At 40.9% G+C, this 26,960-nt stretch overlaps 1 protein-coding gene across 1 annotated transcript; it reads right to left on the bottom strand.

Annotated features, from left to right (window-relative positions):
• Positions 1–10,083: 10,083 nt before the first annotated feature.
• Positions 10,084–26,024, bottom strand: KCNG4 (potassium voltage-gated channel, subfamily G, member 4). The gene is made up of 2 exons (XM_009869956.1): positions 25,275–26,024; positions 10,084–10,869 (listed from the first exon to the last, which is right to left on the bottom strand). Exons 1-2 carry the CDS (start codon positions 26,022–26,024, stop codon positions 10,084–10,086), a joined length of 1,536 nt encoding a protein of 511 aa, XP_009868258.1.
• Between the last annotated feature and the right edge of the window lie 936 nt (positions 26,025–26,960).

The following is a 26,960-nucleotide window of genomic DNA, read 5'->3' as shown; positions in this document are numbered from 1 at the left end:
GCAGGCTGGGGGATGAGGGCCGGCTGGGAATCATTAGAAATGGCCCAGAACAGCAGGGGATGCTCAGAGATCTGGAGGTTGGGTGGTCAGCATGCTGGTAGACAGAAGGAAAAGGATCTTCTTTTCTGAAGAGAATTTAAGCTGTAGAAAATAAAGGTGGGTTTCTCTGTCAAGCTTCAAGCTTAGAGTTCTGTTTCTCTTGCTTTATTTATTGGTTGTGGGGTTTCATGTATCCTTTCTGAGTGCTGGAGGAAAGCATTGCATTCAAGTAAGGTACCTCTGAGATAAACTGAGGTGTTTAATCGTTAGGGCTTGAATATATAAAAGGTAGAGGAAAAGCAAGCTTGAAGTCCACCATGCTGAGATCTGCCAATATCTTTATCTTTGTAGCTGACCAGAGCTTGTGCTCCTTTGAATCCTGTTTGCAAGAATTATTTATAGTAGGAGCCCTAGGCTGAGTAATCTGCCAGATGCCACTCAGGTAGTCTTTGACTAGCTAGTGTGTTCTGGGGTCAAATCATGCTTCTGGCAATGAGGTGTTCTCCTGAACCGTGTCAATCTATTGACTGAATTAACCCCTAGAGGTACAGCTATGGGCAAACACAGGAAGCAGTTAGTTTTCTTTGGGTTGCTTATAATATATCGAATAGTCACACCTGGCTCTGAATACTCGTGCTGACTCTTTTAAATCTTTTTCTTTTTTTTCTTCCCTTAACACATGAATACATTCTTGCCCTCTGGGTAAACCTGAATAAAGCTTAACGTTAATTTGCAATCTTCCTGCCTTCATGCTAAGCTACCCAAGATATTTTACTTTTAATTTCACAGTTCTCAGAACCTTAAGGCAATGCGGCACCTGTAAAGTCTCAAAACTAGTGAACAATGTCTATAGTTAGGGATGAGTGCAATGGTCTACTGAGCTTAGGAATGTGCTCAGCATTGTGTGGATTTCTGTTACTTTGTCATGCAAAGTGTCTGGTAAATTTGTTCCACCTCTCGCTGCTTCTGCTGTGGACGATGCACACCAACGCTCAAGTAAAAGGAGATTATAGGAGACAAAAGCATGAGGAAGTTGTCTAGGTGATTCTGGGCAGGTGCTGCAAATCTGAGCATTTAGAATACAAAAGGATGCGTTTGGTCGACTGAGGAAGAAACTAGAAAAGCTCAGGTTGTTTCTTTGGGCAGGAAATCCTCTGAGTAAACTGGAAATTACTGTAGGAAGGAGCTTAGTCTGCAGAGGGGATCAGACAACTAACCTGAGTCACACGTGTGCTGTGTGCGTTTCATGACAAAAACCTTTTGGCAAGTCTTTCAGGGAGGCTGGAGTGGTATCGTCTGCGTCTGTGGAAGGAGAGCAGCGATGCCCCATGCTTAGGTTGCCCCTGAAAAGGAAAAGAGCCCTGGCTGCACAAGGAGGGAGATCTTGCACCAACAATCTTGCCTGAGGGAAGAAGCAGTGCGAGCCCTGTTAGCTCACCTCACCTCGGAGGCGAGATGCATCAGAGAGTGCAGCTGGCAGCCATAAAATGTTGACAGTCATGGACAGCATTGTGGTGATGCGTTTAATAGATAGAAGAACATTCATTTTTTTATACGATAATGGCAACTAAATAAAATGGATAAGTGTATTATAGTACAACTTCCACCCTCCCAGAACAGCTTCTAGCTCTCACAGGAGGGGACCCATCCGGGTGAGTTATCTGCTCCTTCACCTTGCTAGGTAGCACAGGTGCCACTAGATGGCTGTCAGACAGAAGGTGTGAGCACCTCTGGGAGTGCAGACCAGGATTCAATGCAGGAACTCTACGAAGTGTTTTTGGGCAGAGTCTTAACTATCAGAAAGCTTTCTTGGGGGCGAGAGACTCAGTCATGCTGAATTGTCTTTGTGTTAATTATAAATGGACTGATGTTTTGGCTTGGGAGGCAATGTTCAGAGGCAGAGTGCTCCTGGTCTGCTGTGGGGTTTCGTAGGCTGGAGGCATCTCTAGACTACCGGAGTCAGGTTAAGTGAACCTGATTTGACAGTTCTTATTTTTAAGAGACAGAGATCCCTGAGACAAAAAGGCCTGAATCACTCAAGCATGTTCCTTGTTTCAGCTTATTGCTATAATTTGTGTAACAGCATTTGAATCGTATCTTAAAGCTGCCTATGATAATACAAAGTGTTTGTCTCGGAAGGCAGTAACAAAAGAGAGAAGATGTTGAATTAAGGGACCAGCACGGTGACTTGACTGGGGGGTCCTGTTTATCGCCTGGTCTTAGGCCCAGATCTGGCTGAAACGCAGCCCCTGAAGAGTCATGTCATCTGTCTGTGTGTGCTTTACCTCCTTGATGGACTGGAAGAATGGGAGAAAATCCTGAGCACTGATGTCTTAATATTGGCTCAGCACCGACGTGGAGTTTCTGCAGATTCAGTTCCACTCATCTGGACATTTGACACATACGTTAAGATGCTTCTTCAGTAATTTTCTGCAGTCAGTAGAAGTGCACTGAGTGACTGTATTGAAAGGGGGGCCAATGCAAGGTTACAGAGACACACTTCACTCCTGGGATGTGCAACTGCAGGTCACAGCTGGGGGAGATTTTAGCTTAAAAACTGCAAAGGCACAGAATATTTACTGATCCTCTTAATTTAAGCCTATGAATAAAAAATGGATTGCCCCTGTGCAACACAAAAGATGTGAATGGAGAGGAAGGAAGAGGAAGCCACATCCGTGGCAACCAGTGAGCTGTGGAAATTGGAGTAATTTCTTACAGGCAACCCCACAGGTTTCCTGAGGAAAACCTTCCATTAGTGCTTGTTCCTCTAAACCTGCTTCCCTGCTGTCTCATGAGACCCACTCATGCAAATACAGTTCCTTGGGACAATTCTCATGCATAAACTTTGGCAGGGCTAAGCTCTGTGCAGAGTCCTCAGCATAGGAGCCACTTGATTTACCCACCACATCTTGGAAGAGGAAAACTTCCAAAAACTAATATGAGCTTCATTATTCAGCAGAAAAGCAGTTAGAGGAAATGAGTGCTTTTGCTGTCTTGTTATCTTCAGGATGCTCCAACACTTTTTGGCTTGTTGTTCTTGCTCTCTGAATAAAATGAGAGCATCACATAAATATTGGCAGTCCTCATTGCTGCTTTTTAGCCAGAGTTGAGCAAGCAAATGGCTGTGACTGCCAGTTTTTCTCTCAAATGAGCACACCCTTAAGGAGAAGGTTCAGCACCTCCTTGTAGTTACAATCACAGTGTATTCTCTCCTGTGAGCAGAAGCACAACTGTCTAGTAGTAGTTCAGAGGTTGGGATATTCCTTGCTATTAGAGATGTTTTGGTGGCCCCTCTTCTCCCTGTTGGAAGCAGGATGAATCAAGAATTGCATCCTTTTTCTTCCAGTTTCTCCCAGAATCAGCCACACTGGAAAGTTTCAAGGGTCTTACAGAATTACTTCTCTTCTGGAGATGTGGGTGTTTGGGAGCATTCGGAGTAGCTGTTACAGAGAGTACATGGTCAGTGGTTTTAGGAAGATCAAGATGTATATAAAACTGCAGCACGTGGTGATAGAGCGTAGACAAGAATGGAAATACAGAGGTTTGTGTCTGGGTTTGCAATTCTTGTCACTAGGTTGCAGGAATCACAGTCCAGCAAAACTTAGGAAGCCTGAAGCGTTGATCCTGGTTGGTGGTAAAAGGAAGGTTCTTCTCTCTTCAGCCTTCTGACTGACATTTTTCCATTTCAGAATCACTTGAGGAAGGAAGAGAATGGCAGTGAACATTGCAGCAATGAAGAAGTGTGTACAGGATTATTCTCAAGTGTGGTAAGTGGAATTAAGTTTATGGATTTTAAGTGATGCTGATTTACACCACATTTATGTTGCTTTTCTTTGGTATCTGAAGCTGAGGTACAGAATCAGGCAGTGTGAAACCTAGAGGTTTTTTCTAAACCCAGTCAGAATCTGTGTTACTTCAGCGAAGTATAGTCAAATGTAAAATTTAACTACCTTACTGTAATATTTAGTTGCACTGTTTAGAGTTTTCATTATACTGGGTGATTCAATCTCTCTAGACTTTCTCAAAGCCAGAGGCACTTAGCAGCTTGCAGGAGTTATCCAACAACCTGTAAAAATAGGCATTTAATTTGCTGTTATTTCAACAAATAGTGATTAAAGACCAGCAAACCTATTATCCTGTGTTTCTGACACATTTTGCTCTTTTGGGAGATAATTTGAAACTGATTTGTATTTTGTTCTGTGTAGTGTTTCCTCCAATATTCTTGCTCTTGAAATGCATTGCTGTGTTTTTTGCGCTTTTTTTAAAATGCCACTTGTGTAATAACTCAAGGGAACAGACCTTTGGTTACGGTTTTATTCAGAAATACAAAATTCTATAGGCAAAAAGCAGTTTTAAAATCTGTTAGAACATTTCACGATCTCTGAATCACTCATGGCATAAATCTATTTGACCTTCAATTTCCCTGTGTATCTTTGTATCAGTATGAAATCAGTTTAATTTGTTTAAGCATGCAGCCTATGTACACCTTAATGAGCTGATAGCATTATCTTTATCAACTCTGGAAATGACTGTACTAAATCCTGCAAGCACCACCCAAGGTATGAACCTATGTCTCAGACTTGGAATTACCTTCCCTTTCCTAAAAATATCCTGTAAAAAAAACCCCAGTAATTGTGCTGTATGAGTCTATTCATGTGTCTTTACTGAACCATGTAATACTGTTTTTTTTCTTTAATCATGAGTAGCTCATAGCTTTCATCTTTTGTCTCTCTGAAGCTTTGAAACTTCCTGGAGTTTGCTGTCTTTGAGCTGAGGTGATTTTTGTGAAATTCTCATTTAAAAGTTCCTCAGAAGTGGAACAATACTAACTGATTTGGTGGAGAACTAGGTGGTTCGGAAAGCTTTAGGATAGTTAGGTAACAGCAAAACATCAAGCTAACGAAAACTTATGTAATTTGGAGAGCTAGATCCTCAAGGCATAAAATTTTATGATTGTTACCTGCTTTGTTGTTCTGGTAAAGGTATTTCAAGAGCAGTGGTTTGCAAGTGAAATTGTAATTAGAAAATTTTAATGGATGTTTTCTTAAAAGACAGCATAAGACATGCAAAAGACGGTACAAGACCTATTGATTGAAGGACATAAAGGCACCTTCTTTGTTTTATTAGTATTCTCTGTTCACAAGTGCAATCCAATTATCTTTTAGTATTTGTCACACAGTACCTTTAAGGTAATGAATTTTAATAAGAAAATTCTTAAACAAGGTGCGTCTTTGTATAGTAAAGGAACAGTTCCTGCTGTGGGGTTCCAAAGCAGGCAGGAGAAAACAGAAGAAGCTGTGGAACTAGGAAGGTATTTGGTCTGTGTCCTGTCTGGATGGGAAGTGACAGACACCTGCATCTGGAGTTAAAGGCGAAAGGAGGAACATCAACAAATGGTTATGCTGTTTGTCCTGAATAAAGTGAAACATCACTGGATTCTCACAGAGGCTTTGGGAGGGCTTCATTGCCCTCCAAGGTCAATATAAATTGTACCTCATCTGCTTTAACTTTAGGCAGAGGAAAAATTCTTTATCCCTCCATTTGTTCTTACTGAGAGTAGTCACAGTTTCTTGGAAGCCGGTAAAAAGGAGTTATTTGAAGAAGCTAAGAGAATGCCTGTTGACTCGTAGTTAGTGTCTAACTGACTAATATTTGGCTGAATGCTAGAACTGGCAAGCATGAAATTTTGGGAGGATATTATGATTTCCTGCATGTATGGATTTCTGTGCTAATACATTAAGTTCTCAAGGATCTTTATTAAAAACAAAATTCTCAGGTATGAAGCAGTAAAACTTTTTAAGATTTAAAATTTTAAGTGATGTTTCAGGATCATTAAGTTTTATTACTTAGTTATGGGACTTAGTACTGGTAATTTAACAGACTATAACTTTCAGAGAGAAACACCCAAAGGGTCTTGTACAGTCCTTCTCTTTTAGGCATACGCTTGGTTTTTACAGATGGTGTAGTTACGGCAGGAATGAAGTGTGGAAATAATGAAATCCAAGCGGGATTTTTATCCCTGTTGATGAATCTACCGTAATATTCTGCTAAAGTGTTCCTTAAATACCTGGTGCTGATGAGCCAAGCCTACAATTATTATATGAGTTGTTTCCATGGTGCTTTTCTGAATACAGATTTCTCTCATAGTGCAGTAGCTTTGGAATAGATTCTTTTCACGTCTATGTGTACTTTCATGGTGATGAGACACTGGCATTAGGGAGTTCCTGGAACACTAACTTTTGGGGAAAACAAGTTTTTGAGAAGTAGCTTCTATCAGAAGTGAAGCGCTAAGGATAGGGGCACAGAAGCAAAACAGTTCACGGGAAGGAATTTCATATTTTCAGTGCAACGTGCTAGAATATCTAGCTTTTTACCAGGCAGAAACCAGATTCCATTTAGGATACGTGAGAATTATATCAGGCTTTGTCACTTTAACATGCAGCTAATAATTTATTAGTTGTAGAAGTAAAAACTTTCTAACGGCTCCTTCTGGGAATGTGCCGTACTTTTAATTTCCTTGACTTTCTAGATTTTCATCATTATTTATAGATTACTGCAATGCATTAAAACAATTTTCTGAACAAAAAAGAGAAAGAAGTATTTCATTAGGAATAGAATCAGAGAGTGTATGCTGATTGTAATTTCTATCAGCAGATATGTTTAATTGTTCAGAATAACTGCAGAATACTGTTTGTGTATGTTTGAAATAAAACTTGTGTTGGTCAATACTTTTTATATAGTTTCACTGTAATTTATGCATGGGATATGCAGCACACTTAGTGAATTCTTTTGCAGTTTACCCGTAAAATAATGTATTATTCCCTCCAATGAATTTATGTGACTTTAAGAAGCCTAGTAACTTTAATTATATTAGGAATACTAGTGATTGGATGCAAACTTCAGGTTGCCAAAGACAGGTGAAAAGCAAATTTCAGGAGATCTTTTTGAAACAATCTGCAGAATCCCTGAAGAAATGAGAGTTGGGTCAAAGCAGAGGCCTTAGCCCCTCAGTGCAATTTCAACATCATAGAAAACTTGCATTTAGTCTGTGGTCAAAACCCATTCGCTGTGTGTTGGTTCCAAGTCAGATCAGTAACTGGAAGGCACCTGTATTTGCATTTTCATGGGACTGTCACATTTTGTCTGGTGTCCAGAGCTGGTTTGCTACTTCGCCAAACAGAGCAGCATGGGGGGGACTTTTGGGGGTCCCTTCAAGCTTAAGAAGAGATGGAATGCATTGGTGAGGGCTGAACAACGTGGTTTCCTGTGGATAGTGGGTGCTGCTGCTGCTTCTAGGATTTAAATTCTGGGGAAAGGCTTTGAACTAAGAGAAACCGGATGCAGGGCACCTAAACTGCTCTTTTAATTAAGTGTGGTTATGAAATGATAGGGATCTTGGCAACAGCAATATCTGCTAATTGTAACTGCTTGTTCTGAATTTGTTACTCTGTTGAGTTACACGGGAACTAAATGTTCCTCTCAACATATTTTTTTCTCTGCCTAGTAACACAATGAATCATGAAAGACCTTTTCTATGAAAGCTGGTGCAGCCCAGACCCAGCTATAGGAAGAGATTGTTAGAAACTGAAATGTATTTTATGATTCTGATTCTCCTGGAAGGACAAGCACTGTTAAACATTTATTTGTTTGTTTGATCTCAACATTTCAAGACATTCTTTGTGCTTTGGGAGAACTTTCACGAGCTTAAATGATTGACTGAGTCAAGATGTGGAATGTGTGTTGTGTCCACAACCCCACCTACATCACAGAACCTGTTGGTCATTCAGCTGTTGTAAGTACTCTGGCAGTAAAAGACTCAGTATTTTCCAGCTATCTACGTGCTTAGAACGATGGGGCTAGGCTGATTTTCCGCGGGACCATGTTGAGCTAACTGCTGAACTAGCAAGAAAACTGGCAATTAGAAGCAGCAAATCAGTTGCCCTACCTAATTGTTTGTATCTCCAAAGTGTGTGCCAGTGGGGACAAATGTCTTTTAAAAGATGTGGCTATTCTGCATCAGGATGCGGGTTTTAACGGGGAGCAAGCACTGTCTTTGGCTCTGCCAGACCAGAGCAGCAGAAATGGACTGTACTGGGTATTATGGCAGTGTGCAATTGCTTTTTCCTAAGCAACTGGAATATCTGTAGAGAAATACAGATGGCATCACCCCATGCACAGGACCCTGGAGAGGTCTGGGTCATCATCCGGCTCAATCTGGATTTTGTCTGGTTTACCATTTAAGTAGTCCTACTGTAGAGAATTGCTGGTGAAAAATAAATGCTAATTGAGAAAAATAAACACTCAGATGGACCTATGCATAAACCAGCAGAAATTCCACCCTTTGTAGCAAATATAAATGCCTGTCATCAAGTGTCGACTTGTTCCAGCTGTGTTGGAACATCCCATCTGTAATCTGCTGCAGTTTCTGTGGTTAAATCCTAGGGTCAATAGCAAGATAAACCCAAGAGATTAGTTTGGGTCACGTGACCCAAATTGTGCCAACGACTTGTGCTTTTCTGTACTTAAGCCGTGCAGCAGCAGTGAGGGTAGTGTCTAAAACCTCAAAGTCCCAAACGTTAGCATGAAGTCGCATAACTGAGAGTGTCCATGTTTGTGCGCCCATGTGGGAGATGGGTCACGGTGCCTGGAAGTAGCCCCTGGGCTACTGACGGCGCCGTTCTGGGCAGGAGCGGTGCCTGCCCAAAGCTGGAACTCAGCGGTCACTCCACTGAGCTTTGTTCCATCGCAAGGTCATGGGGACCTTGGTAGGATTTAAGAAACGGAATAATGAAAGCTGAAAATCTGATTAAAAAATAATTTAGGCTTTGACTTGAATACATGGCCAGCATTCAGCGTGTCAAAGTTCTGTGGGTATCAACAGGACTGCTTACAAACGCAGGACCCGTGAGCTGGCACAGGCCCTAACACAGGTTTTTGCACAGACTCAACCTTCGTGTCTCAGTATTGGTTTTCCAGAACTGCATTCACAGCGCCTATAAAGTTCAATTGTAAGCGATCATTTAGACTATCCCTTCAGGTAGCGTTTATGACTTCTGTGTAGTGCTGTTGCTTTCTTCTAGCTATACTTGGACGTCCCTAAAGGAATGTCTTCCATTTGCATTAGGAAATCACTCCCACTGCCTCTCTGGCAATCATTCACCTCATTCTTTACTATGTAAACCTTTGGAGACTTCTGAGCTATCATCTCATTTTCAATAACTACTTTTTACCTTTCTTCCAGAAGAGCCACCACTGTTCAGTGAAAAAGATAACACCAACTCTTTTTGATATGATAGATAAGCTTAAATATTTTTATTCCTTATTATTATTTTAAATAAGTATATGAAAAACAAGTTTGAAAACTTTCACTCTCTAGTATGAAATGTGCACGATTTGCAGACTCCAACTGCATTTCAAGCAAATTCTTTTGCAAACACTGTGTCTTTTATACAATAGCAGTGCAATTCGTTACTTACAGGTTGATCGTCTGGGTACAGGCAAACTCTGAAAGCTTTCACATACAGTACTTTTATTTTAAGCTTATAAGAGGCTTTAGATACAGAATTCAGATTTGAGGCTTCTCCTGTATGCCTGGTAGATGAGCGTTGTATAAACAACACTGGTGCGTAGCCCTGAAAGAATCCATTCTAATGCTTGGCTCAAGATGTTACTTGCAAGAACATTGGAAACTCAAAGGCAAATAAGATAAGTGTATTTGTGCCAACAGAAGCTGTTTTGTTTTGTTACATGTTCAATATTAGGTATTCAGCAAGATACTTGACTGGCAGAGATGAAGTTTATTCTTATCAGTCATAGAGAAGAGTGAACATTTATTATTGAATAAGCTCCAGCTTTTGACATTCTCAGAACCTCCAGCTTCATAATGATGTGTTGGAGCTACCTGTGTTGGCTTGACTGCTTGTTATATCTATGCTGGCAGAGAAAGTAGCACTGTAACCTATGTTGCTGCTTCGCTTTGTGTATTATCTTGATGTACTCGTGTAAATTTTTATTTGTGTTGCTGGGAATGTTTTACAACCAAGCTTAGTTCCCTGTGTAAATGTATTTGATGGGTGATGCCTGATCCTCCAGGATCAAGCTGTCTGTCTCATTGAAGGTGTCGCTTTCACCGGAGTGATTGGCATTTTTCACTCTGTTCAGCCGAGACTGTAATCGCTCATGTTCCTTTCTCAACTCCGAATAGGAATGGGAGAAAGTGTGGAATATTGATGTTGCAGGAAAAGACATGATGAGGATCCCGCTGAGGATGCTGCTGAGAGCCACCATCTGGCCCGGAACACTCCGTGGTACCATATCTCCGTACCCCACTGTCGTCATTGAGATGATAGCCCACCAGTAAGAAGCAGGGATGCTGGTAAATTCAAGCACCTTCCCAGATTCATTCTCAGCGAGATAGACCAAAGGAGAAAACAGAGTGACAGCCACGCACAGGAAGAGTAAAAGCAGCCCAAATTCGCGTGTGCATCTCCGAACTGTGAGGCCCAAAGTCTGCAAGCCCAAGGAGTGTCGGGCAAGGCGCATTACGTACAAGATCCTCAAGGCACGTAAAACCCGTAGCACCAAACCAACCTTCTCCAAATATGTGTTGCTGCTTGGCCTGTCGTCCTCCTCGCTTGAGTCGTCCTCTGAGAAGATAAGGGAAATGTAATAGGGTGAAATAGCCAAGAAGTCAATGATATTTAGGGGTCCTTTGAAGAACTGACACTTGCTCCTTGCCTGAATGAATCGGAGGCAGAACTCCAGGGAAAACCAAGCCACACAGATGGTCTCTATGACAAAGATGTAATAGCACTTCTGGGAACACTCACCCTGATACAAAACAAAAAGAGAATTAAATAAAAGAACAGTCTGTGAACCAGCATCCAAAACCAAGGAAGAAGCAATATGTGTCTCCCTGAGTCACGGGTATCAGAAATGCACAAGTACCAGCTAGCAAGTGGTCACATGGCAGCCGTCCTTCAATCGTGTATGGGTGACTCTGAGCATGTGAAATATCTCTGTGAACAGATATGCCTACCTGCTGATTTCTATTATGTTGCTTCTTCCACTCTAAATTAATGAAACTCATCTCTGTATAAAGTCTTGGCCTGCAGCCTGTAAGTCCCAATTAAGTCCCACTTCCTGCTCTCAGACAGAAATTAATAAAAACTTTTCTTGGTTATAAGCCTGTACAAAAATCAGTTTCTCTTCAAAAGAAAGATTAATGTTTCACCGTCTCTAGATTTCTGATGCTGATCGGTGCATGGTGTTTTCACAAGTGCGCTGTACTCTGGTGCAATTAAAAGTGGTTCAGAGATGTAATTAAGTCATCTAGATCCTTGGCATACAAGTCATATTTCTGTACATGTGAGTGTTTTAATCTAAAGTAAAATAATCTTGCTATGAAGAATCCTCTCCCATTATTGAGGCCATGTGCTACCAGCAATACCTTCTTGGTTTTGTTAGTTAAGGAATTGTTGTACTTTAGCCTCTTTGGATTCATTTTCTTTGTTTTCCTGTGATGAGCTTAAAAAATGAAATCCAGTTTGGCCTATTCCAGTGAAATGAAGAGGCAAATGTTAAATGAGCTCCTAATTATTTGGCTAAGCAAGAGACTTGTCCTCTAGCGATGGGCAGCCACTAGATGACATCCCTCCAAAGAGCGAGGTAGCAGACGGACACATCGGGGAGGGGGACTGAGGTGTGCATGCTGCATCTTTCAAATGCACAGTGTCTGCTCACAGAATTCCAACTGGCAGAAAACAAAACAGGTCTTGCCACTATTTTTTGCCTTATGGAAGATGGGAACTAACAATGAAAACCACGTGTACTGCTTAGCCCCTGGACACTTACCCCTGAAAGGAACATTATTTTTATATGCCGATGTCCCTGCTTTCTTACACACCTTATCCATCCTCCTGATAAATAATTTCCTGTTCCTGTACAGAGAATTAGTATGTTCTTAAGAACAGTAACTTGAGATTGTATTGCTCTGAAGTATTGTGAATAAGTTTATCGAAGAATGCCACCTAACAGGTACTTGTATGGTATTTCTGCAGTGGCCTGCTGCTATTTACATTAAGTTCTAGCACTGATGCAAGTAGTTGGAGTTTGGGTAAACTGAAGTCTTTCATGGGCTTTGAGTGGCTTTTAAGCAGCCTTGTGTGCTTTTCTTCGCCGAGCACATTATAAAAACCACTACTATTCTTGCTATTTGGCAGAGAGCTCTTTCCAGCTACAATTTTAGTACATGAAGGCTTAGCAAGGTTGAAGAATCTTCTCCTTGTATCATTGCTGATTGGAGATTTGCATCTCTGAGATGTTCACAACTGCAGAAGATCAAGCAAACTAGGGGTGAGAAAGAAGAATCTGTGCTGAGAAAGGGCCATTCCACTCTGCAAAAGGAGGCTAAGTGTTATTCAGGAGTAACTGCAGACCCTTGGTTCGTGAAAGGCTTTTTTTGTAACCTCTGCAGAATGAAGTCAAGGCATCTTTCCTGTTAGCCTGTCTCTGAAATTAAGCAATCTGGAGGAACAGTTCCTGGTACAGTATTATCCATTCTCAGCCAAATTCCATGAGCCATATTGATTCAATACACATGGGAAACACATACTCCTGCTACTAATTAAACTTACTACCAATGTTCAGTTACCCTTGTGCATTGCAATGTGATGTTGGTATTATAGAGTGTCCCTTGTGACAGAATTCGTGCTTTTCTTGGGAGCAACAAGTCTTTCTGTTCAGGCAGTGTTTACCTCTGTAGTCATCACGTGTTACGACCACTGGCCATCTGAGGTTCCCCAGGTGAAATGGTAACATACATAAGGGATATGTTTTACCCTGTCTAACCCTCAGGACAATTTAGCTCTGTAGCAATGTATGGGGAATTTTTCCTCTCTCTGCACAGAAGACAGTCAAGCTCATGATTTATCTCTTAAAATAAACACTGCAGAAGGTAATGAAAACTTGGCTGCGATAGAATTACGTGTGCAGGATCAGGTTATCGCCCCATTTGAAGTCATTGCCATGGCGGTGCCTAGAGTGCATTGATGTTTGCAGAGCTGCTGACTTGGCTTGATGAGATTGCTTGCAATCAGCAGTTGTGTTATGCACTGTTCGCTCTTTCTGAGTTGTAAATTATTCGTATGGTGCAGCCTGGGCTCTGCCTGTGGTCATTCTAGTGATGTGGCCTGTGAATTATTCATTGTTCCCATCCAGATTTATTTTATTTTTTGTTAACTGGGCTGAATTTTCAGTACATCTGTTAGTTATTTACCTTTAGATATTTACAGGTAACGTTGCTCTTAGATCATCATGTAGCTTTCACTATTCCTGCCTTGGAAACCACAATAAATCTTGTTTGCTGAAAGTGTTAATGATTAAGATCTAGAGCGTCTTTTGGATCAAGTGTGAATTTTCGAAGTACAGCATTGTAAGGATTTGTTGGGAGATTTTTTCGTTTCTTCTCACCATCCTTGGTCGCCTAAGTATTCCCCGTGGAAAGTTATGTATATTTAGAGAAAATAATTTGTGCAGTCAGCTTTCTAAATATGGATTTCATTTTTCAGAAGAGCATCCTTCAAATCAAACTTTTCAGGAATGTTACTGTGCATTTTATTTCTCCTTTGTGCATAGTTGTGGACATAAAGGACTGTGAATTCTTCCCGTTAGCACACTTTGTCTTTTTTATGTACTTTGCAAAAGACATTTCAGAAATGTTTGCATGTGATTCAGGCCACGGTCCATTTTTGTGTTGCAGCAAACAAGAGTGACAATATCACAGTCTCTGACACTGTGACTAATGCAGAGAATTCCATGCTTCATTTTATTCAGAAGCGGCAGAAAAAGAAGACGTTTGCTTCAGACATACCTATGCTTTGGGGAAGCAGCCCTCTTGCTCTTAGAGGGAACTGATTTCCCTGTGCAGCGCAGTAGTTCTGCATGGAGGTGACTAACTCAAGCCCTAGAAATAACGCAGCTGGGCTACCAGCTCACAGCAGGGACTTTTCACTCCGATACAACGTATAGATGTACCATGTTTTAGTCCATATACAACTTCTGCCAGAAACTTCCAAGCCTCTTTCTCTGTCTGTCTTTATTTCTCTGCCCCTAGTGCCTGGAAGGAGACTGGAAGACCCTGGCTTTGTGGTATTTAATGAGAATGTGCTCACTGATTTCATACTGGGAGATAGATTTCATCCAGTGAGCTTGTATGTGAATGTTTTATGTATTAAGGATAATTATACATATTATGTAATATATGTGATATGGTTTATATAGAATATCCCTCCCTAATGTCAGTCTCTTCGAAGATTCTTGATCCTTTTGAATATCCTGTTCAAAAGCAGCAATTATTGGAATAAGAGGAAAAAAGAGGAAATCTTAAGTAACGAAGCCAATTTCTGTTTCCCTCGATATTACCGATGACTTTTAGACCTCAGAGTGCTTTATGTTCCACTTGCAAGTGTTGTCCAAAGAGCAGGCAGAACAACACACTGACTTCAAACAATGTGTTCTTACCAAGCTATGGACGCCTCTATGTAAGTGGTAGATTTCAAATTTGCAATTGTCATCGGGTTCCTGGGAGATGTTGGTTACCTTCAGTGAACTGTCAAATTATGGCCCAAGTATTCTGATCCCTGAAAGTTTGTTTTTTGTCATAAATGGCCAGTAAAAGAATTTCAGTGCCACAACAACTTTGATGTATTTCCTTTTTCTGAACAAAGGAAACGCATTTGGGCAATTCTAGTGATCAGTGCCTGCCAACACAAAACACAACAAATAGCTCCCTCTCTTGATCTCCCCATTAGCTAGAGCAGAATTTTGAGCTTTTATTTTCAGCTCTTTGAGTCAAATTTTTTCTCCTCCTGTCTGCATTTTCACACCCAAAGTACCGTGATGTAGTGGAACCTATAAAAATGCCAAGCCAGTATGGTGTTGACTGTGAACATAAGGGGAGGATGGGGGTTTGTTTATAACTGACTACAACATACTTTGGTTGGGCTTTTTCAACAAAACCCTCTGACATGTTTTACACTACCATAGCATTAATCAGTACTCAAACTACCGTCGACTTTGACAGGAGAGTAGTTATCACAAAGCCAGTGATGAGTGAGTATCTGACTCTTTACACTTTATTCATCCTGCAGATTTACTTTTGAACAATGCAAGAATTTATCAGAATTTATGGAACTTTTCTCTGGCTGAAATTTTACAGCATATGATATAAATGTAATAAGCTGAGTGTCTGGTATTGATCTTACATATGAAAAGAGAATTTGGCTCAGCAATGATGGAAACAATATTTTGTATGTGAAAATATATATACTGAGCCTGATGCCTGAAATATTGAGTGATTTCTTAAATTTATAAGCCACCTCAAAGAAGCAAAGTGGCTGTTTCCAACTTCTATACCACCAGAGATAATAAGTGATTCACGCTTCCTTTTCATTATTGCTTTCTGCTGTATAAGGCAATGGCTCATTTTCTGGCTTCTCTGATGCGTTGGAGCATTTATAGTGTTACAGTAAAATTGCTCATTTTAGGATCCTTCTATTAACTTCTTTTTAGATAAGAAAGCATAGGCTCGTAAAAAATATCCTGACTCCAGTTAGCCCAGTGCCCTGTTCCATCAGCCTGAGAAAACAGCTGCCCCAGGCGAATCTCCTGGCTTCTATTTTCCGCTCCAAAGCTTCCAGAGCTGAAGGTGGTGTTTGTGTAAGCAAACTGAATTGCTCTGCTATACACTTTGGCCGTTATTTTGCCCTCTGTCTGTGGCATGGAGACTCACCTCTTTGCTTTGAACCAGGTTCCCCTTAGTTTCATCTGACTCCACCAAGCTCTGTCACTGCCTACTTGATCGACTTTTGCTCGCTTCCTGCCCTTTGTGATTTTGCAGACCTCTCTTGCAGCCACTGTCGTAGCTTGTTCCCATCCTGAGGAATTCTGCCTGCCTTAGTCCTCCTGTGAGGTTGTTCCATCCTTGTGGCCTTTCTCTGGCCCTTTTGCTTTTGGAGGTGGAAGGGACTGAGGATGCAGTTTTCAAGTGTGGGTGATCTGTAGGTTATGCAGTCAAATTTCTATCCAGTTTATGATCAAGCTAAATGAACATGAGATATGTGCCACTCACAAGATAAATAAGATAAATTTCCTGTCAAAGTGCCCTCTTAGTTTACCAGGAAACATTACCTAAAGTGTAATGGCTTCTAGGATAATAAACAAAATCAGATCTCAGAGTGATGCTGCACTAACCTATCTTACAAGACATACAAATCTTGTCTAGTGAAAATAGTGTCTTTACATGCCTCAATAGTTGTAGCAACACTCAAGAAGACTGAATCAGAAGTTCCTCTGTGGAATATCTGTCTTGTCTATCCACCTTGCTTTTCAGATGCAACTCATTTTCTAGATAAGGAAAAAATATTATTTATAGATAACTGGATGGAAACACCAAGGAACTATTCTTGTGCCTTCAGGGTCTACTCTGTGCTGACCATTTTACTTGACTCAGACACCTACAGGAGTCCTAAAGGAGAGTTTTCTTAAACTCAGGACCTGGACCTGCTTAGCACTCTGCGTTCAAAGGACAGGCTGCCGGAACATCATCTCCCACACCAGAAATGTGCCTGGCTCCGTCACAATTCACATCTGCTAAACCTATCCTGGCAGGCCCAGATTTGGTTTGGCACACTCAAGTACAGGCAGTTACTGCCTGGATCCTTCCCTCTGATCCAACCACTTTTGTGGACAGAGGCCAGTGTCCACTGAAGAGGTAGCAGATGGGATCAGCCTGTACTGTGGCTGTCGACCTGGCTTCTGCCTGCGTGTGCTATCCAACGCTTAGTGGAGAGGCTTATCTCAGCAAGACTGCTCTTCTTACAGTCCGGCCTTTTGGCCCTCTAAGAGATAAAACCATTCAGCCCTCTGTGCAGAGGATTTAGAAGCAAAACTCGCCGAATTCTCCTGTCTAAGGCAAGGTTGACATTTCCTGGGCAGGGTGCTGTTCTCCAGCCTTTTGCACTTCTGAGGGTTCTACATGGGCAGTGTGTCCTGGTCTATGGTGTCTCCCTGGACAATTCTCTCTGTGGAAAAAAAATACAAGTTGATGTAATAGTGAAAACATAAGCTTCAGTTCTTGCTCTTGCCTGCCTATAAATCCAAGGTGGTGAGTCTACAAGTATAGAGAGCATAGAGAGCCTAACCGGCTCTTGGCTGTTCTTATGCCACTCCACAGCAGGGAGTGAATGGGTGCAGGGGAGAAATCCCTTTTGGCTGCAAAACGATGGCTCGGTTCAGAAGTGCTGTGCCAGGCTGTGTTCCCTGCGTACCTGGAGCTGTGGGATCCAGCTGCAGTGCTGCAGGTACTGCTGAATCACTGCGACCGCATTGCCGCTAGTATTTGAATAATTAAGCCACGCTCTGCTGAATCAAATGATGGTTAGGGAGAACTTGAAAACCCTATGTTATGGATCACTTCAGTACTTGGATTTATGGTTCCAGACTGATGCAATAAAATCAGAAGGTTTACAGCCTGCTGAGAAAGAGACTGTAATCTGATTTACAGAATGATGAGCTTGTTAAAGGAGTGCTGCGTATTCTGATCACAGCATGATTTCCAGCTCGCTTTGTTTTATGGGAGAGAAGCCTAGACTCCTGAAAACAATTACTACAACTAGCACATTTGAGGAAACTAAACTAATATTGGGATTATATTAATGTGGACATTAGAAAGAACATAGAAGGAAATTATTATCTCTCTATCGAACACATAATTATCTCCTCTGGGGCAGAAGTGTAACTAAAATAAAATATTTCAATTAACTTTTAAGCTTGGGCCCTTATTCTGCAAATACCATGAGAATCAGTCTGCAGAATTCAAACCTGATTTAAGCCAATTGGTGACCCCAGAGTGTTTGTGTTTGGAGAAAGATGTGGAAGTATTACCTCCATGTTTCTCTAGTACAAATTTAATAGACTTCATTTTGTAACTGTGAAGAACAACAAAGTCGAAATGAGGAGGTGTTTATCTGGGACTTTGGAGGATGACCTTCAGTTTCCAGTTTTGCTACTGGTCAAATCGTTTGCCCTGTTGCTGTTTCTTCTCTGCTGCTTTCCTCACTGCACTTTAAGTTCCTCAGAGCACAAACTAGTTGTTATTGCACTTGTGTGGTACAGGGGGTACCGCGGGGTCCCAGATGTGGTTGAATCTCTCATACGGGAAAATACTAGTGCTAACAGGAGGTGCTGACAATGTGGGAATAAACATGGCATATGCAGTTCATAGCCCTGATGCTGCAATGAAATTAGCAATTGGATTTGCTCGTAATTAAAATACGAGAGTGTGAATTTGACGGCAGCAGTAGACTGAAGAGTCCTCAGAGATTTCCTTTGTATTCAGAGGAGTTTCTGAAGCACATAGAAATTTGGGTGGTTATTTATTTTTAATACTTTTCACATTATTGCTATGAACTTGGAGGATGCACTGATTTCAAAGAGTGTTTTCCAAAGGTAGAGCTGGCTCCCCCAGAGGAAATGCCCGTCTTCCCAAAGAAGGCATTTACTGCGTATTCATCACCTTGAGGTGAGTCAAATGAGGAAAGTAAACAGATTTTTTTCCTCTTCTTGTAAGCATTACCAACTTGGAAGCAGCAAAAGGGAAAAGCAAGCCTGATTCCCAGTGAGGAGCACGTGTGCTGGCACCCTGCGTGGCAGCTGAAGGACTGCCCCTTGCAGAGCACCACAACAGCTGGGTGTCCCCCCAGGGGTAGCGTGCAAAGCCGGGAGACTTAGTGCTGCTGGGATACAGCCAAAACTGGAGGACCATAAGGCAAACTAATAATGTCTAATTGCGCTTTCTGAACATTAGACCTTGAACTAGCGGAGCCAGCTTTGGAAAACCATTCAGAATCCATTTACTCACTGGAGTGTCCAGACTTGCTGAAGAAAATTGCTTTCTGTGGCAGCGAGGGTAAGCTGAGCCACAGATGCTGAGCAGCATTGACCTGCTGCTTGTACCCCTCTTTGCTTCTGTAGAGCAGAACTTAGGTAATATGAACTTCTCCAATATTGTAAGTATTAGATTTAATGCTGAAATATGCAGCTCTGTTTGGGGATGGTTGGAAAACAGTTACCTATAATGAACTATGAAATCGAGTCTTAATATAATGGTGCAATTTCTAGGTCAAAGCTTTTGACATTAGTGAACGGATATGCAAGCCTCAAAAAAAGGCAGATCTCAAAAGGAATAATTTCTGTATGTATCAAAGTCCCAGGCTTTAATTTTCTTATTGCTGTTGGTTTTTTTTCTTATTTAATCTCTTTCTTCAACTGTTATTAGTTTAACCAATTCAATCCGTAAAGCAAATAAGTTAGATGAATTCTACTGTGCCAAGTGCACTGGCAGTTTTTCGGTGCTTCAGTAAAGCACAGAATTTTCCTGCTTTAAAATCCTGCAATACTTTCATTGCTGGCCAAAATGGTTACAAGAAACTACAACTGTACTAGATAATTTAGGAAAGTGAGTGTCCATGGTAAGTGTTCTGATAAGAACACAGAAAAATGACTGAGCAGATGCAATAACACCAAAGCATATCCAGCTTTATTTTGTTCCAGGTAATTTCAAGTCATGTATATACCAATATATTTATAGATAGGCATGCATACATACGCCTTGATAGTCTTACACTTTTAAATGAGCATGAGAAGTGTTTCTGAAGGTCAGGATTTCATTAATTTCTTTGCAATAGAGCAAGTGATTTGTGTGGTATATGCTCATGCTAGAAAGTAAGTTGGAACACCAAGCTACTGTGAAACACCTCTGTTTTTCAGGTATATTCTGAATAATGCCCCGCTTCATTAGTAGTACTCTGCAGTAGGCATTGCAAAAGATATTTTTAGCAGGAATCATTTTGCCCTGGCTAATCAGCTAGAAAAAAGTTTTTTTGGATCAGTATTTAGACCCTTGTATTTAAAAGCTATAAAAATGGTAGCTCGCAGTATCTGTCAAAATCTGGCTGTCATATTCAATTTACCAAAGGTGATTGCTTCTAACCAGTGGCCAAATTACACTTTGATGAAGAGTCTTATCTTTGCAGCCCGTGTGAGCCACGGAACTAGGTTTACACTCCTCTCCCTGACACTCTCTGTCTGGATTCTTATCTCCTCCAGTCACTCCTAAGTGCTTTGGGTTTCTTCTTTGGGGTGCACTTGAGATGTTTAATGTTATCTTCAGGTTATGGGCAGGGTTAGAGCTTTACATTCTAACCTTTTTCTAATGGGTTTAACAGCTTGAATACTGAGAATATACCTCTCGCAAGCATATCTTCACATACTGAGCTGGCTAGATACAAGTCAACAAGGATTTTTATAATTAACACATTTAGCTATGGCAGTGGTAACCCAATATCTTGTTTGGTTTTCTTTCTTTTCACAGTAAGACCAAGAAATTGTTTGCGTTTTTTCCCCATAAAGTAAAATTACTTATTTCTAAAGAAAATTTGTTTCTTCAGCAGTTACCTCTAGTGTATGAGCCGATTTTTCTGGTTTTAGTATCATGCAGACAGTATCAGCAACATCAAACATTGTAAAACATTGCCAGGGCCTCCAGAATAATGGTGTAGAATGAAAAAAATCATTTATAAATAGTTCTATATATTAGGTACTGAGTTCTTATCCTCTGTTCATGTTTTCTGAATGAGACTAAAGACTAAAGTCTTACTCTTTCAAAAGTAATTACATTTTCACATAATCAAGTGATCCCAGGAATAGGCACTTTAGAAAAAAAAATTAATATTCTAAGTTTCAAGATAAAAGTCATTAGATCTGACAATACTGGCTGGAACTTATATTAGTTGTGTTTCATTAGGTTATATACAACGCATAAAGCAATTACAAGCTTCTCAAGGTCAGTTAGGAGCAAATAAAAAAAATGGTAACAAGGTCTGGCCACTCACTGATCACCAGAGAAGAGAACAGAGAACAGACATTTCCTTCTCTCTTAAACCACACTTCCAGGGGACAGCGTGTAGGTGTGATTTGTTGGGAGCCATCCACACTGGCAGAAAATTATTTGGTTTTTACTGGTGCTGAGGGACAGGGAATGGAAATGTCGGGGGGTTTTTTTTCTTTTTTTTTTTTCTTCTCTGACCTTAATTTGCTTGCCTCCCTGAAGAAAAGACCTTGCTGTATCTTTTCTGCTGAGTCATTTCTCTAGAGGATGCCAATTTTAGGGACTCATTAAAAGACGTATCTCTTCCTAAGGAAAATCCCAAGAGTGCTTCAAGGCAGTCTCCATGTCCAAGCCTTTCTGTGGCGGTTTTATTCTGTAGTTCTCTGGTGTAATGATGTTTTTTCCTTTGGGCTAGATATGCTGAGCAGTGACTATTTCTGTTACACCTCTTGGATCCTGATTGTAACTCTTATGTGAGAATGGACTTTCAGGGGACTTTGGGACTTTTGCCTTGTCTCTAGTGGGATGATCTTAATTCCTTTGTCTGAGGAAAATACTGGTAGATTTTATCACTTCAGCTTTCTTATCCTATACGTATGGTCTCCGATTCAGATTTGTAGTTCTCTCAGGCTATTTGTTCAGTTCAATAATCCTCACCTCCATGTATGCCTTTTTTTTTTTTATCTCTACATACACACATGCCTTGATTACTACATTTTAGTGATACTGATTTTGTTCCTTACTGAAGACAGTTTCATCTCTGTAAAAAACAGATGCAAATATCCTAGAAAAGGATGTATTGCTGCCAGAGGATGTGACATTTCAGTGGTTTTATGCCCAAATAATGTAACTTGTTACTGAGTCCTCTTTCCTTTGCACCATGTATGATAAATCCTTTTGTATATCTGTTTCATGATCAGACGTAAACCTGAGATCACTAGAGCTCTGCATTTATGGCTCTAGAGTTTTCCTGAACTTTTGGCCTCCTTCACCTAAGGGCTGTTTGCTCTGAGTTGAGATTCATGGCAAGTGCTCCTGCGCTATGTGGTTACAGAATTGTTTGCCCATCTATCCGTGCTTTTCTTTCGTATCTCCACCAGAATGTTCCTAAATGTCATTTGACATATTCTAAAGTGTGTACATGCTATTGATTGTAATAACTCATTCTTTACTTTACTTTCTACTATATTCCTATCTTTTTAAGCTAACCTTCTCCTTTTTCTTCTGCCCACGGAGATGGCTCCTTCCCTCCCCTCCGGTTGCCAGGGTGACTGGGCTTCCCTGATGCAGATGCTCTTGCCTTGGCTCCTTGCCATCCCTCTCTCAGAGACCGAAGTTTTCGCTTTCCCTCGGCTGGTGAGGACTCCTGTTTGCTCTTCTGCCTGCCCAGGCAGCTATTTTCCTTTCTAAGCAGACCTGGTTCAGCAACTGCAAAAAGGACAAGTGATTTCATGTGCCTGCAGGGTGGGATCAGCCAAGCCTTTGATTGAAGTGGAAGTCACCTCGTATGATTTTTCCTTTCTTTTTTTCTTTTTTTTGACTCTGATCCTTCTCCTTGAGCTGGGGTCCAGCCAGTTTTTACTCTATTATTGTGGCTGTGATGATGAGAAAAAGGACCCTAGAGTGGTACATATGCAGCAGAGGTAAACCCTTTTTTATTTGTATTTCAGAATGGATTAATTCAATTTCCAGTGTTTGTGACATTGGAAAACCAAGCTTGCAGTACTTGTAGAGCACGTTCACCATAAAGGTTTTTGCCAAGCTTTGCCTCAGAAATGAATAAACCTCGGGATAGTACAACTTTGAATTGAGATGTGGCATTACAGGTTGTTCAGAAACTTTACAGAAGGAATTTGACTGTTTTTCTGTCACTGAGCAAAGAGATAGAGCGTAATCTTTGTGTTCAGCCTAAAAAGCCAAAATTTCAGATTCTGCGTGCCTGTCCCAGGTTGCTGGTAGATGTGGCCCTGTTTTGGAATCATTTTCAGAGATCAGCCAGTGAACAATTTTGAGTTACAAATCAACTCAACATAGAGTTACAATTTGCATGGATATACTCAGCCAGAGCCAAGAGGTATTTTTAGTCAATTAAGTTATCGGAGTTATTTGTCCAGTTCTAGCTAAAATGCTCTTCTGAGATCCTAGCAAGAAAATCGTAGGTGTTGCAGCTAGGAATTTAGGGATGGAAATTAGGAGAATTTGCCATCCCTAGGGATGGAAAAACTACTGTTTAGTAGTTCATATTCTCTGCTTTTCCATATGGCATGAGTATTCTTTCTCGTATCTTCCCCTGTGTTTTCTCTGGCATAATTTTAAAGGATTCAAATAACAGGACTTTCAATACTCTGTTCTGTGCTTCTGGAACACAGTAACAAAGTGCATTAGGCTGGTGCTCTCAGTGTAAACGATGTAGTGTCTCCAGATACTTGGACAGATGCCATCCTTTGCTCAAGTTCATCCTTCTTCCTCTCCTCTGCACTTCAAACACTCCATCTTTTGAGCTCGTTTCAGTCCAGTTTGCTTGTTTTTGAAGTAGTGATATATAAGCAAATCTGTAAGTAGTAATGTCATCTGTGCTTTATAGGAAATCAGGAACAGCAGCTACACTGCAGCTACCAGAGATACTTATAACCCTCAGCATGCTTCGCTTTCTAACATACGGCTAATTATTTTTAAAAATGCAATGTGTTACATCTAGTTCTGAGCTCTCACATTATGTGCTTGTTCTTTTGCATGAAAAGTATTTATAAAAGCTTTTTCTGCAGTGGCTGAGAAACTAAAAGAAAACACGTTGGGCTACTTTCATTAACAAAGTTAGTAGGAAGCGCTTGCTAGAGCAGAGTTTGTAATGTTTTTGCATCTAGCTCTAAGAAGGATGTTCTATATTTAAAGCACTTCCTTGGAAGAAGCATTGGAACAGTGGTACAGTTTTTCCTGCCAAAAGTAATAGCTGTGGAAGGCTGCAAGAGCAGCAGACTTATTACTGAAAGGTAATAGTCTTCCTATGCTAATGTAAGTTAATATGCAGGGGGTTAAATGGAACAGGGAATGATCTTAGATTTCAGCCTTCTGTGCAGTCCATAGTTTTATTCAAAGACAACAAATATCATGACATAGCTTCACCGTGACTGTGCTGCGGTGAGTTACTACTTGAGCAATAAAATATATGCAGGTTTTTGTACTGTGCACACCATGCTGTGCTATAAATGTAAAAATTACTTTATTCGTCAGTGTACAGTACTCTGAGGAGTGCCTTGTCATAGCAGTGGCTGGGACAGGGAGCTTATCTGACCTGGATTTCCTCAACACTTCTGGAAGGGCAGTTTGCAAATGAAGTACAGGATTCATTAAAAAGATTAGTCAAGATTACCTGATGAATGTGCACATTATTACATCTCAGATAACTTTGGATTGTTACTTTCCTTTAGAATAACAAATCTTTAAAATGCTGAAATATTTACAACAATGTTAGAGAGAAGATCCTTCATGTATGATACAGGCTTGATTTATTTGCCCTGAATTAATGTGAATGACTTAGTTGAAAAGTGTTTAAATGCAGTTCAGCTAGTATTTGGCATAACTCCTACAGTCATACGTGGGCAAATACAGAATTCTGTTATCATGGAATTAGAATTTTTGAAGGCACAGCTTTCAGGTATCAGTGTCTGTAAAAACACTTCATCTGTCTCATCCTTGAATCTTTATGCAGGAATTGAAATATAACATTATAACACTGTTTAAATTAATGAGTATTTCTTTCTTTTTAGAGATCTGACTGTATTTCGACAAGGGAAGATATTCTGTTTTAAAGTAAAGATGTCAGAGGAAAATATTTCTTTAGCTGATGTGCCCAAAGGAGAGACTGGTCGTAACTAAAGAATACAGCATGTTGAAGAGAACACTCCACAATATCAGTTTGAGTCTCAGTGCTAACAAGTTAATATAACTTACACTAGCAACGGCTTCTTGAGAAGGAAACACAACGCTGTATTAGAGAGCTGCAATACCTATTCTGTCCAGAAACTCTTTCCTGTATTTTAGGTAACAATTAATAAACTACTTTGTTCACATTGTTCTTAATTGAATATCGTTTTGAAAATGATTGAACTAATTTATAAGCCGTTGTTGCATTTTCTGGTATAGACCATTTCATTACCAGCAGCAGTTTTGAGCCTCATCACAATGTATTTTCTCTATCTGTTTTTGTCTTTTTAATCATGGATGCCTAGCAAGACAGACAAATTTCTTTTAATTCTGTAGTTAGACCAGTTAAAAAGGACTGACTTACCCTGTCTTCTTCAGCTCTCAAGTCCGGCATTGTGCTAACACAAAGGCTTATAGCTGTGGTGGCCACAAAGAGAATGGAGAGACAAGCAAAGACTTTGCCTGGGAGTCCTGACTGGGGATTTTCTACCATATCTCTGAGTCTGTTCATGAACTGTCCAAATTTGGTTTTCTCATCCAAGACACATGCAGCTTCTTTGCTCCTCCGAAGCTCCTCTTCTTTGCGGACCTCGGCCAACTCCTGCAGTTTTTGAAATAGTTTTCGAAAACAGCAGTTCTCCAGGTTGGATTCCTCAATCCCCCAGTATCTCAGCTCCTCCTGAAAAGACAAGGCACACGTGTCTCTTAAGAGCATCAGCTTCCCTGCTGCTAGAAAGCTGACAATCATCCCAAAAGCATTGGGGTTCCTGTCAAAGAAGAACTCATGGGTGTCTTCATCGTAATCATCACACAGCTGAATTATTTCTTCATAGCTGCTGCAAAACTTAAGTTTGCTCAGTCTGGTCAGAGGAAATTCATCTAAAGTACTCCAGGGCAGCAGGTACTTGATGCCTCCAACATTTATCATGATCTCTGTCTTTAGATCGACTGTGGAGACTTGATCGGGATGATAAATCCTCCTGGCTCTTTGGTAATGGACCCCTTTGACAGAAGGGGTTTCAACAGAGACAGGAAAGAAGTGGCTCAAGGAGTTACAAGAAGTGTAGCTAATGTTGCTATAGTCTTGGTCACTGCCTCTGGAGAGAATAGGCATCTCTAAGAGTTCTCACTGGGACATCCAAAATGGCATCAGAGCAGGGGTATCTGTCAGCCAAAAGATATAGGAAGGAGGAGAAAACATAACAGAGGTTATTGCAAGAGAAAAGGTGTTTCTGGCCGCTCTCCTAAAGCATGAAATTAATGAGTGCCTGTTTTGTAAGTAAAAGTCACCTCTGTGCTTCTTCCTGAAATCTGCACCCTGCGAATGCAATTTGCTTTGCAGCCTCATTGGTTGTCTGGCAACACAGACACAGAGGAGAGCTAAAGCCTCATTCATAATTATCGCAAAGGGTCGAATGCCTGCAAATCCAAATGTGAACAGATCGGGCTCTTCTCCACGCAGATCTCAGTCATCGTTAGATCCTTGCCTTTTCTGGTGGCTGCTGCTTTGCTTTCTTATTTCTATAAACCCTTAAAGACACACTAACTCAACTAAGCTGCTTAATAGCTATGAGAGTTAGAGTGGCCAATTACCTGCATGCGAAGTTCCTAATTGCTTTAACTTGAGTGCTTAGAATGCGATTCCTCTTCCTTTCACTGCACGCCTGCTTTGCCTGCCTCTCAGGCGTATGGCACGGATTAGTGAGGAGATGTTTGTAAAATGTCTGAAGAGGTAAAGTGCTGTATAAATTATGACTGTTCTTATCAACCCAGTCTCATGTCCCTGGAAAGTACTGAGAAGACATAGGGGATGTTTGCCTACCCTCAAGAAAACTTTGCTACGCAGGCAGAAAGCATTTTAGCAGGTTGGGGGGGGGAGGCAGTTCAAAGACACTTCCTCTTCGGGAACAAGCCCCTGGTTTTGTTCATAATCTCTAGAGATTCAAAAACATTCATTACCCCAAGTCAGCGAGCTGGAAAAATTGCAAGGAAACTTCCCCGAAGTTACTTACCACCGCACCACGGGCTGCTGCCCGGTGCCTGGCTTCCC

Source organism: Apaloderma vittatum, unplaced genomic scaffold (genome assembly GCF_000703405.1).
Source record: "Apaloderma vittatum isolate BGI_N311 unplaced genomic scaffold, ASM70340v1 scaffold7305, whole genome shotgun sequence".
NCBI lineage: Eukaryota > Metazoa > Chordata > Aves > Trogoniformes > Trogonidae > Apaloderma > Apaloderma vittatum.
Note: the sequence above shows the minus strand (reverse complement) of the source record. Positions and strands in the feature narration are given on the sequence as shown.